This window comes from Choloepus didactylus, chromosome 2 (genome assembly GCF_015220235.1).
Source record: "Choloepus didactylus isolate mChoDid1 chromosome 2, mChoDid1.pri, whole genome shotgun sequence".
Classification (NCBI taxonomy): domain Eukaryota; kingdom Metazoa; phylum Chordata; class Mammalia; order Pilosa; family Megalonychidae; genus Choloepus; species Choloepus didactylus.
Genome location: NC_051308.1, coordinates 223,710,261 through 223,723,787, shown reverse-complemented (window position 1 = coordinate 223,723,787; position 13,527 = coordinate 223,710,261). Strand labels below are relative to the sequence as shown.

Here is a 13,527-nt window from a genome sequence, read left to right as displayed (position 1 = left end):
GCTGCCTCCTTAGGACTTCTTGTTACATGAGGCAATAAATCTTCCTTAATGCTCATGTTAGTTGAGTAAGGGTTTTCTTTGACTTGTAGTCAAAAGCTTCCTAACTAAACTTCCTCAATATGATAAAGGGCATATATGAAAAACCCACAGCCAGCATCCAACTCAATGGTGATAGACTGAAAGCCTTCCCCCTAAGATCAGGAATGAGACAAGGATGTACACTGTCACCACTATTATTTAACATTGTGCTAGCAGTTCTAGCTAGAGCAATTAGACAAGAAAAGGAAATAAAAGGCATCCAAATCAAAAAGGAAGAAGTAAAATTCTCATTATTTGCAGATGACATGATCCTATATTTGGAAAATCCCAAGAAATCTACGACAAAGCTACTTGAGCTAATAAACAAATTCAGCAAAGTGGCGAGATACATGATTAATGTACAAAATCAGCAGTGTTTCTATATACTAGTAATGAAATCACCAAGGAGGCAATTAAGAAAAAAAATTTCATTTATAATAGCAATCAAAAGAATCAAGTACCTAGGAATAAATTTAACATAGGATATAAAGGATCTATACAAAGAAACCTACAAAACATTGCTAAAAGAAATCATAGAAGCCCTAAATAGGTGGAAAGACATTCCATGTTCATGGACAAGAAGGCTAAATGTCATTAAGATGCCAATTCTACCCAAATTCATCTAAAGATTCAATGTAATACCAATCAAACTTCCAAAAACCTACTTTGCAGACTTGGAAAAGTTAGTTATTAAATTTACTTGGAAGTGAAAGGGGCCTTGAATAGCCAAAAGCATCCTAAAAAAGAGGAAGGAAGTGGGAAGATTTACACTTCCTGACTTTAAAGCTTATTATAAAGCCACAATGGTCAAAACAGCATGGTACTAGCACAAAGATAGACATATTGATCAATGGAATCAAAATGAGAATTCAGAAATAGACCCTCAGATCTATAGTCATTTGATTTTTGACAAGGCCCCCAAATCCACTGAACTGGGACAGAATAGTCTTCAATAAATGGTGCTGGGAGAATTGGATATCCATATCCAGAGGAATGAAAGAGGATCTCTCCTTCACATCCTGTACAAAAAAGAAGTGGATAAAAGACCTAAATATAAGAGCCAGTACTATAAAACTCCTAGAAAAAAATATAGGGAAACATCTTAAAAACCTAGTGATAGGAGGTAACTTCTTAGACCTTACAGTCAAAGCACAAGCAACAAAAGACAAATAGATAAATGGGATAGATAAATGGGAAACCCTCAAGATTGAACACTTTTGTCCTTCAAAAGACTGTCAAAAAGGTGAAGAGACAGCCAACTCAATGGGAGAGAATATTTGGTAACCATATATCTGATAAGAGATTGATATCCAGTATATATAAAGAAATCCTACAATTCAACAATATAAGGACAAACAACCCAATTATAAAACGGGCAAAAGATAGGAATAGATATTTTTCCAAAGAGGAAATTCAAATGGCTAAAAAGCACATGAAAAGATGCTCATCTTCATTAACTATTAGGGAAATACAAATCAAAATCAAAATGAGATATCATCTCACACCTATAAAAATGGCCACTATTAAACAAACAGGAAAATACAAATGTTGGAGAGGATGTGGAGAAATAGGAACACTTAATCATTCCTGGTGGGAATATAAAATGGTGCAGCCACTGTGGAAGACAGTTTGGTGAATCCTCGGAAAACTAAATACTGAATTGCCATATGACCCAGTAATTCCACTACTCATTATATACCCAGAAGATCTGAAAGCAGTGACATGAACAGACATTTGCACACCAAAGTTCATTGCAGCATTATTCACAATTGCCAAAAGATGGAAACAATCCAAGAGTCCATCAACAGATGAGTGGATAAGCAAAATGTAATATATATATATGATGGAATATTATGCAGCAGTAAGAAGGAATGAGGTCCCAAAGCATGTGACAACATGGATGAATCTTGAAGACATAATCCTAAGTGAAATATGCCAGACACAAAAGGACAGATATTGTATGATTTCACTAATATGAACTAATTATAAATGTAAACCCAGAGTCTTAAAATGTGGAATATAGTATATCTAGAGATAGACAGAAGCTAGAGAAGGGGGAATGGTTACCTAATATTTACAGAATTGTTAACAAAGCTGAACTTAAATGTTTGGGAATGGATAGAGGAGATGGTAGCTTGTTATTGGGATTATGAGTAAAAGTCATGTAGGTGAATTTGACTGAAAGTGGTGGTTTAAAGTCATGTATCTAAATAACTTCTTGCATGAACCACTACAAATGTAAAAATAATAATAACAGAGTGGTATATGGGAAAAACACTTAGCTATTGCAAACTATGGACTATAGTTAATAGTAATATTTTAATATTCTTTCATCAACAAATTTACTGCAGCAATACTATGAGTCAACAATAGTGGGGGATAAGGGGTATGGGAAGATTTGGGTTTTATTTTTATTTCTGTTCTGGAGTAATGAAAATGTTCTAAAATTGATCATGGGGATGTATGCACAACTATGTGATGCTACTGTGAGCCAACGACTGTATACATTATACTTTGGATGATGCGCCAGTTTGAATATATTATGTCCCCCAGAAAAAGCCATATTCTTTGATGCAATCTTGTGGGGCAGACATATTGGTGGGGATTAAGTTGGAACATTTGGATTAGGCTGTTTGCATGGAAATGCGCCCCACCCAACTGTAGGTGATAACTGATGAGATATTTCCATGGAGGCCTGTCCCCATCCATTCAGGGTGGGCCTTGATCAGTGGAGCCACATAAATGGGCTGACAAACAGAAGGAACTCAGTGCAGCTGCAGCTGTGAGTGACGTTTTGAAGAGAAGCTACAGCCAAGAGGGACACTTTGAAGAAAGCACAGGAGCTGCAGATGAGAGAGATTTTGAAGACAGCCATTGAAAGCAGACTCTTGCTCCAGAGAAGCTAAGAGAGACAAATACCCCAAGTGCAACTAAGAGTGACATTTTTGAGGAACTGCAGCCTAGAGAGGAATGTCCTGGGAGAAAGCCATTTTGAAGCCAGAACTTTGGAGCAGACGCCAGCCACATGCCTTCCCAGCTAACAGAGGTTTTCCGGACACCACTGGCCATCCTCCAGTGAAGGTACCCGATTGCTGATGTGTTACCTTGGACACTTTATGGCCTTAAGACTGTAACTGTGTAACCAAATAAACCTCCTTTTATAAAAGCCAATCCATCTCTGGTGTTTTGCATTCTGGCAGCATTAGCAAACTAGAACAGATGGTTTGTGTGGTATGTGAATATATCTCAGTAAAACTGAAAATAAAAAAAAAAAAAGCTTCCTAACTGACACACATTTGGGAACTGTTGGAACACGGAGCATGGATGAGCTCACCAAGGCAAAGAGTGGAGAGAGAGAAGAGAATCCAGGCAGGAACACCCACACTGAAAAGTTGGGAGGAAGAGAAGGAACTTGCAAAAAAAGAGCTAAGAGGAAAGCACGTGAAGGTAGGAGGCGAGCTGGGAGAGTGGCACCATGGCAGCCAAGAGAGGAGGTGTTCTGAGAAGGAGGGACCTGTGAACCGTGTTGACTGCAGCTGAGCAGAAAGACAGATAAGACCTTATTTGTGACCTTGGTGAGAGGAGTCACTGAATGGGGGGGTGGGGGTGGGGCAGATACCAGCTGTCACAGCCTCCCTTCAATATGCTGAGCTAGGTGTTCCCATCCCCACTTCAGAGAGGAGGAAATGGAGGCAGAGAGACAAGAAGTTGCTTACCTAAGATAATGCAGCTGGTGGAAAATTCTAATCGCGTCCCCGGCTGCTCCAGGCTCCCAGCTCAGCCTCTGATCGTGCCCAGCACTCTGCACAGCTCACTGCCCTGCCCAGGCCTCCCCTTCTTCCTGGGCCTGCTCAATCTTCCCTCCTCCCGGAAGCTGCCCCAGTCAGCCGCATCCCACTTTAGGCACCTCCATGATTGCAGCCTTAAGATAGCCCTCTAGGGATGGTGTGGACCAGACTAGGAGGGCTAACCAGGGGCCTGTCGGCCTTGCCCAGAGCCCTGCAGAGGCCGGAAGCAGATGGCCAGAGGCCAGGCTCCACCCTCAAGCCCTTCATCCCTCTCTGACCCTGCATCTTGGACTAACATCACGCTTGATGGCAACTCCAGTCAGGTCCACTCCAGAGGCTCCAGCCATAGCCTGGCCTGCAGTTTGGCCAGAATGCCTGAGCTATAGGTAAGGCCTGCTCCGCTTTATGCCAAACCAGGTCCTGAATGGGTCTGGGTGTGCAGGCACATGGCCACCGTCAGCCAGGAGCAGAAGCAAGAGGCCCCAGACCCACTAGGCTAGAGTAAAGTGGGCACCATCCTTCTCTGGGCCTCACCTCCTCCTCCAGGGCCCCTCCTGCCACCAGGGGCCCAGACACCTTCGGGCCTCTGCTCTCACCTTGTCTACTCACAGAGGCACCTATGCTTCCATAGCAGGAAGGGACAGGGATCCTTTCTTCCGAGCCATGTCCATCATTCAGCATATCCACCTCATCTTCTGCAGACAGGGATGCCCAGATCACTGCTCTGGGGCCGAAGCCCAGAGGAAACGCAGGCCCTGGGCCCCGGCCACAGTGAAGCAACCTGTGTCCTGTCCCCGCAAGGGTAAGAGGACAGAAAACTTGCGAGGTCGGGGAGCAGGGATCCAACCAGAATGGGTCTCTTCTTTGAGCTCCCCCCTGCCTGGCTCCTGGGGGAACTGAGGGACCAATGCCAGCACCTCAGGGGGCGGGCAGGGGGTTAGGGTCCTGAGGCCTGAGCCTGCAGGAGTCAGGGCAGTGATGTGAGGGTGGAGCTTCAGGGAGAAAAGGCCATCGTGAGCCAGAGGTGGCTGTAGGGGGAAGAGGGCTGGGGTCCAGACTTCTGGCCTGGGTAATCTCTCAGTCCCACATGGTTTCTGGGTACCCACCGGCCAGCCCCAAAGTGGGTCAAGGGCTCAAGGGTTAGCGACTACATCCTGCTAAGGATGTCAGGCCTCCTGATCTGACAGCTGCCGGGAGGGAAGCCCTGTCCTCAGGGAGAGGGGATGGGGAGCTGCAGACAGCCCTGCAGTCCGGCAGCTGCCTTGCCTTGAGGAGGCCCAGGAAGATGGGAGGAGAGGAGGACACGAGGGCAGAGCCCACACTTACCATCTCCGTAGATTCTTATCACACGTCTCCTAAAACCCGGACGGGAAGGAGAAGGAAGAAATGCAAGTCAGAGCCACCTGGGATGCTGGTCTGCAGAACAGGGCCTGGGCCATCACCAGGAAAAAAGTTCTGGGCACCAGGCCCCTAGCCAAGGCTAAAGGAGATGGAGGCTGGGCCTCTGCCCCCTGAGCACATTCGCCCCCTTATCCCATTGAGCCAAGGGACAGGCTTCGGGGTATTCGACTCCTCCCAGTAGAGAAGTAGGGGCAGAGCTGAAAAGCAGAGCGTCAGGTGGGAAGACCAGATTTCCAAAGCCCAGGAGGCCATCCCTAGCTCTGCTCTGAAATACTGCGGGACCCTAGGCCTGTCTCTTAACCTCTCTGGAACTCCTGGGCCTCAGAACAGCTCAGAGCAGTGTTGGGAAGAGCAAGAAGGAAAAGAGAGACAAAAAATGCTCTGAAAAGATAACATGCTAGGCAGACATAAAGATTTCCCTTTACTGAGAGCCCAGCAGAGGGTCTGGCCAGAATACTTGTGCCTTCAATGTTTGTGGAACTAATAAATGAACAATGAATGAATAGATGGCGACTCCCACAGGGCTACGCCTTTCTAGAAAGCACAGTCCAGTTTATGGTCAGATGAAAAGTAGAGCTTCCCAGAAGGAGGTATAAAGAGAAAGATAAGGCAGCCCGGGGAAGTAACTCTTCTCTGTCTTCCCCAAGACAGAGGCATCATTCTCCTCTGGCCACGGGAGGGTCAAGGGGGAGACAGGGGATGGGCACGAAGACCCCACCAGGCCCAGCTCCTCACCCAGGAATCACAGTCTCTGACGGCAGGGGCGCTCTCCGGGTCTTGCTGAGGGAGGCCAGAGGTGAGCTCATAGTTCTCACTCTAGATTCTAGCCGTCAGGTACTCCCTGAAAAGAAAAAAAAAGTCAGCTCTTGAGGATGGGGAGGACTCAGAGAGAACCAGGGGGTGGCCTGAGGCTTCCTGTGCCCTGACGACTTTTCCCAGGAGGAGGCAGAGTCCACAGGATGCTGGGCCTCAGCCCCACGTCGGCTTCCCGGGCCCGAGGCCTGCCTGCCGCTCTGGATATCCCGCTCTCTGCTTTGCCTCTGGAAGCCTTTGGCCTGGTGGTCCCTGGAAAGGGGTGGGGCTGGGAGTTCAGAAATGGGCCAGAAGCCTGGGACATCCCCAAACTCAGAGCCTGGGCACACGGTCTCTCCACCCTCCTCCCAGAACCCAGAGGCCAACATCCAACACCCCAGGGAGCCAGAGAGGAGCGACCCCAAGGCAGGAGGCAATCAAGACATTGTCCATGTGGTACCGAGGGAGAGAGCCCAGCTCAGGACAGGCTCTGCCAGCCACCAGGGGAACCCCCACCTCGGTTTCCTCAGGTGTAAATTGGGGAGTCATAGTGCTGCCCATGTAGGGTTCTTGAAGGTCTCTGAAGAAAGGCATTAAAAAGCATTCAGTACAGTGCCAAGCTCAAAGGAAACACAAAAATTTGGGTTGTAGCTGTTGTGATTTTTGTTGTTACTGGCGGAGAGGACTACCTCGTAAATGCTAGTCTTCCTTCCTTCCCTCTCCCTTCTGGATGTGATTAAAGGCTACTACTCTATTCAATGACTAGAGATATTGAGGGGCTAATATCTAGGAATTCCCAACCCAAAGAGCCTCCACTAGAGCCTTGTGATGGTTAGGGTCATGTGTCAACTTGGCCAGGTGATGGTACAGAACTGTCTTGTCAAGCAAGCACTGGCCTAACAATTGCTGCGAGGATGTTTGTGGCTGGTTAATAAACCAACAGGCTAGATTATTAAATCATCAGTCAATTGGCTGCAGCTGTGACTGATGACTCAACGAAGGGCGTGTCTTCCACAACAAGAGAATGTAGTTGGCTGGATTTAATCCAATCAATCAGTTGAAGACTTTTAAGCAAGACAGATAAAGGACCTTCACTTCTTCTTCGGCTGCCCAGCGAAGCGTTTCCTGAGGAGTTCGTCAAAGTTGCCAGTTCGTTTCCTGAGTTTGTCAGACATCTTCACTGGAGTTGCCAGTTTGCTGACTGCCCTATGGAATCTGGACTCGTGCATACCCACAGTTGCGTGAGTCACTTTTATAAATCTTGTATTCACAGATATCTCTCATTGATTCTGTTTCCCTAGAGAACCCTAACTAATAGAAGGCTGAACCAAGTCTTTTTTGGACAAAACCAAAGAAGTAAGACCCACTTTGGAAATGGGAGGCACTGGCGTCCCCTCTGCCCCTGAAGCTGCCCAGCAAGGGCACCTGTCCTGCCTGTGGGCAGCCTCTGCCGGCATCATTCTTGAGGGTGGGGCTCCTGCCCCAGCCCCCTGCCCTGCCTTCTCATGGCTCTTGTGGCCCAGTGTGACAGTCCCTCACAGTGCCCTTCCCACCCTCCACAGGCTGCCAGGCAGACTGGATCTTCTTAAAACACAAAGCTGACATCACTGTGAAAAGCCTTCCAGTGGCTTCTTATCACCCACAGAAAAACATTCAAATTCCCTAACAGAGTATGAAGATCCTTTGTGAGGTCTGGTCTCTGCCTGCGTCTCCAGACCTCATCCCCCATCTACACTGGAGCCACACAGAACCACCAGCAGTGCCTCAAATGCACGGGGGCCCCCTGCCTGGAGCCCCTCTCCCGGAATGCTCTGCCCGCTCCTACCCATACCCCCTTAAAAAGGGTAACTCCTCTTTTTCCCCAATTTTTTTTTTTGTTTTAGTTTTGTTTATTTTTTATTGTGGTACCATATATACAACAAAACATTTCCTATTTCAACCACTTTCAAGGATACAATGACCAAAACTTCCCCAACACCCCAAACAGAAATTCTGTCCCAATTAAGTACTGACTCCCCATACCCTCCCTGCCCCTTCCCTGTAATCTGTAATCTACTTTCCGTCTCTATGAATTTGCATATTCTAGTTATTTCATATAAGTGAATTCATGCAATAGTTGTCCTTTTGTGCCTGGCTTATTTCATGCAACACAATGTCTTCAGGGTTCATCCATGTTCTAGCACGCATCAGAACTTTATTCCTTTTTATGTCTATTTCATTGTAAGTATATGTCACTGTTTTCATTTTTTATTTTAAAATAGTTATAGATTCACAGTACAGAGAGGTTCTGTGTACCCTTCACCCAATTTCCCCCAATGGTTACATTTCATATAACTAAAGTATCATATCAAAATCAGGAAACTGGTACAATTTGTGTGTCTAAGTATATGCTTATTATCACATGTATAGATTTCAGCAAGCACAGAGCTCTCCCTCATGCTCCCCCTTCACACTCACGCCCACCCTCCTCCCCTCCACCATTCTTAAACCCTGGTGACCAGTAATCCATTTTCCGTCTCATAAGTTTATCATTTCAAGAATTATACACACACACACACACAAAGAACAATTCACATACCATATACTTACCATTAGCAGCCACCCCATCCCACCCCCACTGTCCCTCAACCCCACCTCCCACTCCCAACCCTAGGCAATCATTAATCTGCTTTTTGTCTCTAAACATTTGCCTGTTCTGGACATTTTGTCTAATGAAATCATACACTAGGAGTTCTTTTTGTGACTGGCTTCTTTCACTTCATCATTTTGTAGCATATATCAGAACTTCATGCCTTTTTATAGCTGAATAATATTCCATTGTATGGATATACCATGAGTTGATGGACCAAAACGTCCATCAAATCTGTTTCTTTTGGGCTATTACGAATAATACTGCTATGAACATTCATATACAAATTTTTGCATGGAAATGAGTTTTCATTTGTCTTGGGTGTATCCCTACAGGTAGAATTGCTAGGTCATATGGTAACTCCGTTTAACCTTTTGAGGAATTGCCAGATTGTGTTCCAGCTGCATCATTTTACATCCCCACCAGCAATGTATGAGTACTCCAATTTCTCCACATTCTTGTCAACACTTATTATTACCTCTCTTTTTTATTACAGTCATTGTAATGAGTGTGAAGTGGTATCTCATTGTGGTTGTGATTTGCCCTCCCCTGATGGCTAATGATCTTGAGCATCTTTTCTTGTGTTTATTGGCCATTTGTATGTCTTTGGAGAAGAGTCTACTCGGATCCTTTGCCCACTTTTAAATTGAGTTATTTGTCTTTTTATTATTGAGTTGTAAGAGTTCCTTATATTTTTTGGATGCAAGTCCCTTATGAAGTAAATGTTTTGCAAAAATTTTCTTCCAATCTTGTGGGCTATATTTTCACTTTCTTCATAATGTCCTTTGAAGCAGAAAAGTTCTTACTTTGATGAAGTCTAATTTATCTATTTTTTTCTTTTTTTCACTTTTGCTTTTAGTGTCATACCTAAGAAGGTGTTGCCTAGTCCAAGGTCACAAAGATTTACTCCTATATTTTCTTCTAAGGATTTTAGTTTTAGCTCTTACATTTAGGTCCATGATCCATTTTGTGTTAATTTTTGGGTATGGTATGAGGAAGGACTCCAACTTTGTTCTTTTGCAAGTGGCAATTCAGTTGTCCCAGCATCATTTGTTGAAAAGATCATTCTTTCCCCATTGATTTGTCTTGGGACCCTCAACAAAATCAATTGACCACATTGCTACAGCCAAGAGGGACACTTTAAAGGATGCACAGAAGCTGAGAGAGTAGCTGCAGATGAGAGATAGTTTGAAGATGGCCGTTGAAAGCAGACTCTTGCTCCAGAGAAGCTAAGAGAGGACATACGCCCCAAGAGCAACTAAGAGTGACATTTTTGGGGAACTGCAGCCTAGAGAGGAACGTCCTAGGGGAAAGCCATTTTGAAACCAGAACTCTGGAGCAGTCGCCAGCCACGTGCCTTCCCAGCTAACAGAGGTTTTCCGGACGCCATTGGCTATCCTCCAGTGAAGATACCCAATTGTTGATGACTTACCTTGGACACTTTATGGCCTTAAGACTATAACTTTGTAACCAAATAAACTCCCTTTATAAAAGCCAAAAAAAAAAAAAAAAAAAATCAACTGACCACAAATGCAAGGGTTTCTTTCCAGACTCTCAGTTCTTTTTCATTAATCTATAAGTTTATTCTTATGCCAGTGTCACACTGATTCAATTACTGTGGCCTTGTAGTAAGTTTCGAAATTGAGGAGAGTATGTGAACTTTTGACATTGGCTTTTCCACCCAGCATAATGACCCCGAGATCCGTGCAAGTTGTCATGTGTGTCAACAGTTTATTCCTCTTCCTTCAGCTTTCAACCTGCACAGCACCATGTTCTAGTTTGCTAATGCTGCTGGAATGCAAAACACCAGAAATGGATTGGCTTTTATGAAAGGGGGTTTATTTGGTTACAAAGTTATAGTCTTAAGGCCATAAAGTGTCCAAGGTAAGTCATCAACAATGGGGTACCTTCCCTGAGGATGGCCAATGGTGTCCAGAAAACCTCTGTTAGCTGGGAAGGCACATGGCTGGCATCTGCTCCAAAATGGCTTTTCTCCCAGGACGTTCCTCTCTAGGCTGCAGTTCCTCAAAAATGTTACTCTTAGTTGCTCTTGGGGTGTTTGTCCTCTCTTAGCTTCTCTGGAGCAAGAGCCTGCTTTCAACCACATCCTCAAACTGTCTCTCATCCGCAGCTACTCTCTCAGCTTCTGTGCATTTCTTTAAAGTGTCCCTCTTGGCTGTACTAGCTTGCTTCTTCTGTCTGATCTTATATAGTGCTCCAGTAATTTAATTCAGACCCACCCTGAATGGACGGGCCAACACCTCCATGGAAATTATCCAATCAGAGTCATCACCCACAGTTGGGTGGGGTACATCTCCATGGAAATACTTAAAGAATTACAATCTAATTAACACTGATAGGTCTACTCACACAAGATTACATCAAAGATAATGGAGTTTGGGGGGACATAATACATTCAAATTGGCAGAACCCATATCACATGTAAATGTAATTTTAATAGTGAAAAAAGTAAAGGATTTTAATAATAAGTAAAAAGTAAAGTAAATTTATAAAAGTAAATTTATAATTTCCTTATAAATTCATTTTTCATTTCATTTTGAAGTTTAAACTTTTCCTGTTTTGTATATGACTATCTGAGTTGGGTAGCAGTTGAGTAGTAGAAAAAATAGCATTTTGTATGATTTTAATTAAACATTTATTAATTTTGATTTTTGTTTTCTCTTTTGTGCTTTGGAGAGTTTCTATTTTTCAGTTTTCAAACACTTCTGTAGGTCTTTTAAAGAGTTAGGGGTGCCAGGTACTGTGACTTGTGTGGTTAAAACTGCCCTGCCTGGACTCGCACTGGAACCGATCATCCCTCCTGTCTCCAAATTCTCATCCCCATAATGACCCCTCAAAGAGAACTGGTCAAAAAGACAGAAAATAACAAGTGCTGATGAGGATGTGGGGAAATTGGAACCTTCACATATCACTGGTGGGAAAGTCAAGTGGTGCAGCCACTGTGAAGAAGTTCCTCAAAAGGTTAAACACAGAGTTGTGATATGATCTAGCAATTCCATTCATAGATATAGACTTAAGAGAAATGAAAACTTGTTTCCACACAAAAATTTTTATATGAATGTTCACATAAACAACTCAATGTCCATAAACTGATGAATGGATAAACAAAATGTGGTATATGCATACAATGGACTATCCAGCCATAAAAAGGAATGAGGTCCTGCTATATGCTACAACATGATGAACCTTGTAAATATTATGCTAAACGGAAGAAGCCAGACATAAAAGACCATGTTATATGATTCCATTTAGACGAAATGTCCAAAATAGACAAATGTATAGAGACAGAAAGTAGATCAGTGCCTAGGGGCTTTTGGAGGTGGGGATTGAAGAGCAATTGGGAGGGCAGTGACTGCTATTGGGTAAATAATATTTCTAGGGTGATGAAAAAGTACTAAAATTGTGGTGATGGTTGCACAACTCTGTGAATATACTAAAACCCTTATACACTTTAGAAGGGGGAAGTGTATATTGTGTGAATTATATCTCAATAAAGCTGCTATAGAAAGAAAAAAAACTGGTCTCCAAATCCAACCCTACATCTTGTAGCTCCTGCCACTTTGTCCTTCTTGATGGAACCCCATTATCCAACCACAAGACTTTTCTTTCCTTTCTTCCCTCTTAAACCCATCAAGTACTGACTCCTGCAGGTTGAACTCTACACTGTCTCACACACACAGCTCCTTCTTCCCGTGCCCACTGTCCCGTGGCCATCCTAGAGAGGGCTTGCATTGCCCTCCTGTGGGACTATCACAACGGCCCAACTGATGTCCCTGCTTCCAGCCTCCCTCCAGTCCAATCTCACACACTGCCTCCAGATGAATCTTCACAGGGATTATATAGGAGACCCCTGAGAGCAAAGACTCTGTCTCCCCGTCAACCTGTGTCCCCTCCTCCTTCCTCAGACTGGGGGATGGAGGTCCTGAGAACAGAAGCATATCTGTCATTCTCTTCATTTTGAGGGTTTCCAGATTTATAGGGTGGAGGTTCCTAAAAGGAAGGGCTGTCTACTCCTCAGAGCCCCAGTCTGTGTCCTATGCCTCTACTTCTTTGGGACTGAACTCAGGGCTGTGCTTGAATGACAACACCTTCTCGACCTATTTGTCACCCTCGGCGAATCCCCTCGCCCCCTCAGCAGCCCAGCACACTCTGGTGCCTACAGGGCCCCGCCCGGCTGCACGCCATCACTCCCGACATTCCTAGCTCTACGCGCTCTAGGCACGACGTCTACCACCACCTAACTCCGCCCCGTCGCCTCCTCCTGCTTCCACGCGCAGTCACTGCCGGCGGGGTCCCGAAACCCCTTCGGACGCGGGGGGCCTGATGGGGCTCCTGGGCCCGCGGGGCTCTCGGGGTAAAAGCCCCAGCCTGCGTGGGGGACTCCGGAGGAGGAAAGACCTTTGGCCGGGACTCACCACGCAGAGCCACGGAGCCGTCCCGCGGCGCCGCCATCTTGTTGTCACGCAGTTTCCCAGGCGACCAGAATCCCGCCCCTTCTCATTGGCCAATTCGAGGGGGGGCGGTCACTAAGCAACAAACAGCCACTGGAGGCGAGAACAGTCGCCTGTACTCGAATTCTATTGGCCCACAGAGCCTAAACTGGCTTCAGGATACTGCAAATCCCAGAATCCACTGCTCGTGAGCGGCCTCAGGGTCTGGGGCAATTAGGGTCTTCCTTCATTCCTGCCCCAACGGAGGCGGAGAAAGAGGAGAACGTAGGATGACCTATGTGAAGCTGCTGGAAGCCTCTAGATCTGAATGTGTTATCCTGACTGCTACTGTTTTGCTAGATTGATCTTGGGGGAAATTACTCACCCC

The 13,527-nt window shown here is 45.2% G+C and overlaps 1 protein-coding gene across 13 annotated transcripts in view; it reads right to left on the bottom strand.

The window, feature by feature from the left end:
• Positions 1 to 13,182, bottom strand: part of UBXN11 (UBX domain protein 11) — a 34,764-nt gene extending 21,582 nt beyond the window's left edge. For 4 of the 13 annotated variants that reach the window (XR_005215459.1, XM_037828072.1, XM_037828075.1 and 1 more), the window contains exons 1-4: positions 13,125 to 13,182; positions 6,003 to 6,108; positions 5,193 to 5,221; positions 4,463 to 4,654 (exon numbers count right to left, since the gene is read on the bottom strand). Coding sequence is in view for 9 of the 13 variants with exons in the window: in XM_037828072.1 (XP_037684000.1) it covers positions 4,463 to 4,654; positions 5,193 to 5,221; positions 6,003 to 6,073 (292 nt within the window). In the remaining 4 variants the exon portion in view is untranslated. Of the gene's footprint in view, positions 1 to 3,794; positions 3,863 to 4,462; positions 4,655 to 5,192; positions 5,222 to 6,002; positions 6,109 to 13,124 lie in introns of those variants that run through there. The other 9 variants (XM_037828074.1, XM_037828077.1, XM_037828076.1 and 6 more) reach the window with 7 other exon arrangements.
• Positions 13,183 to 13,527: the final 345 nt, after the last annotated feature.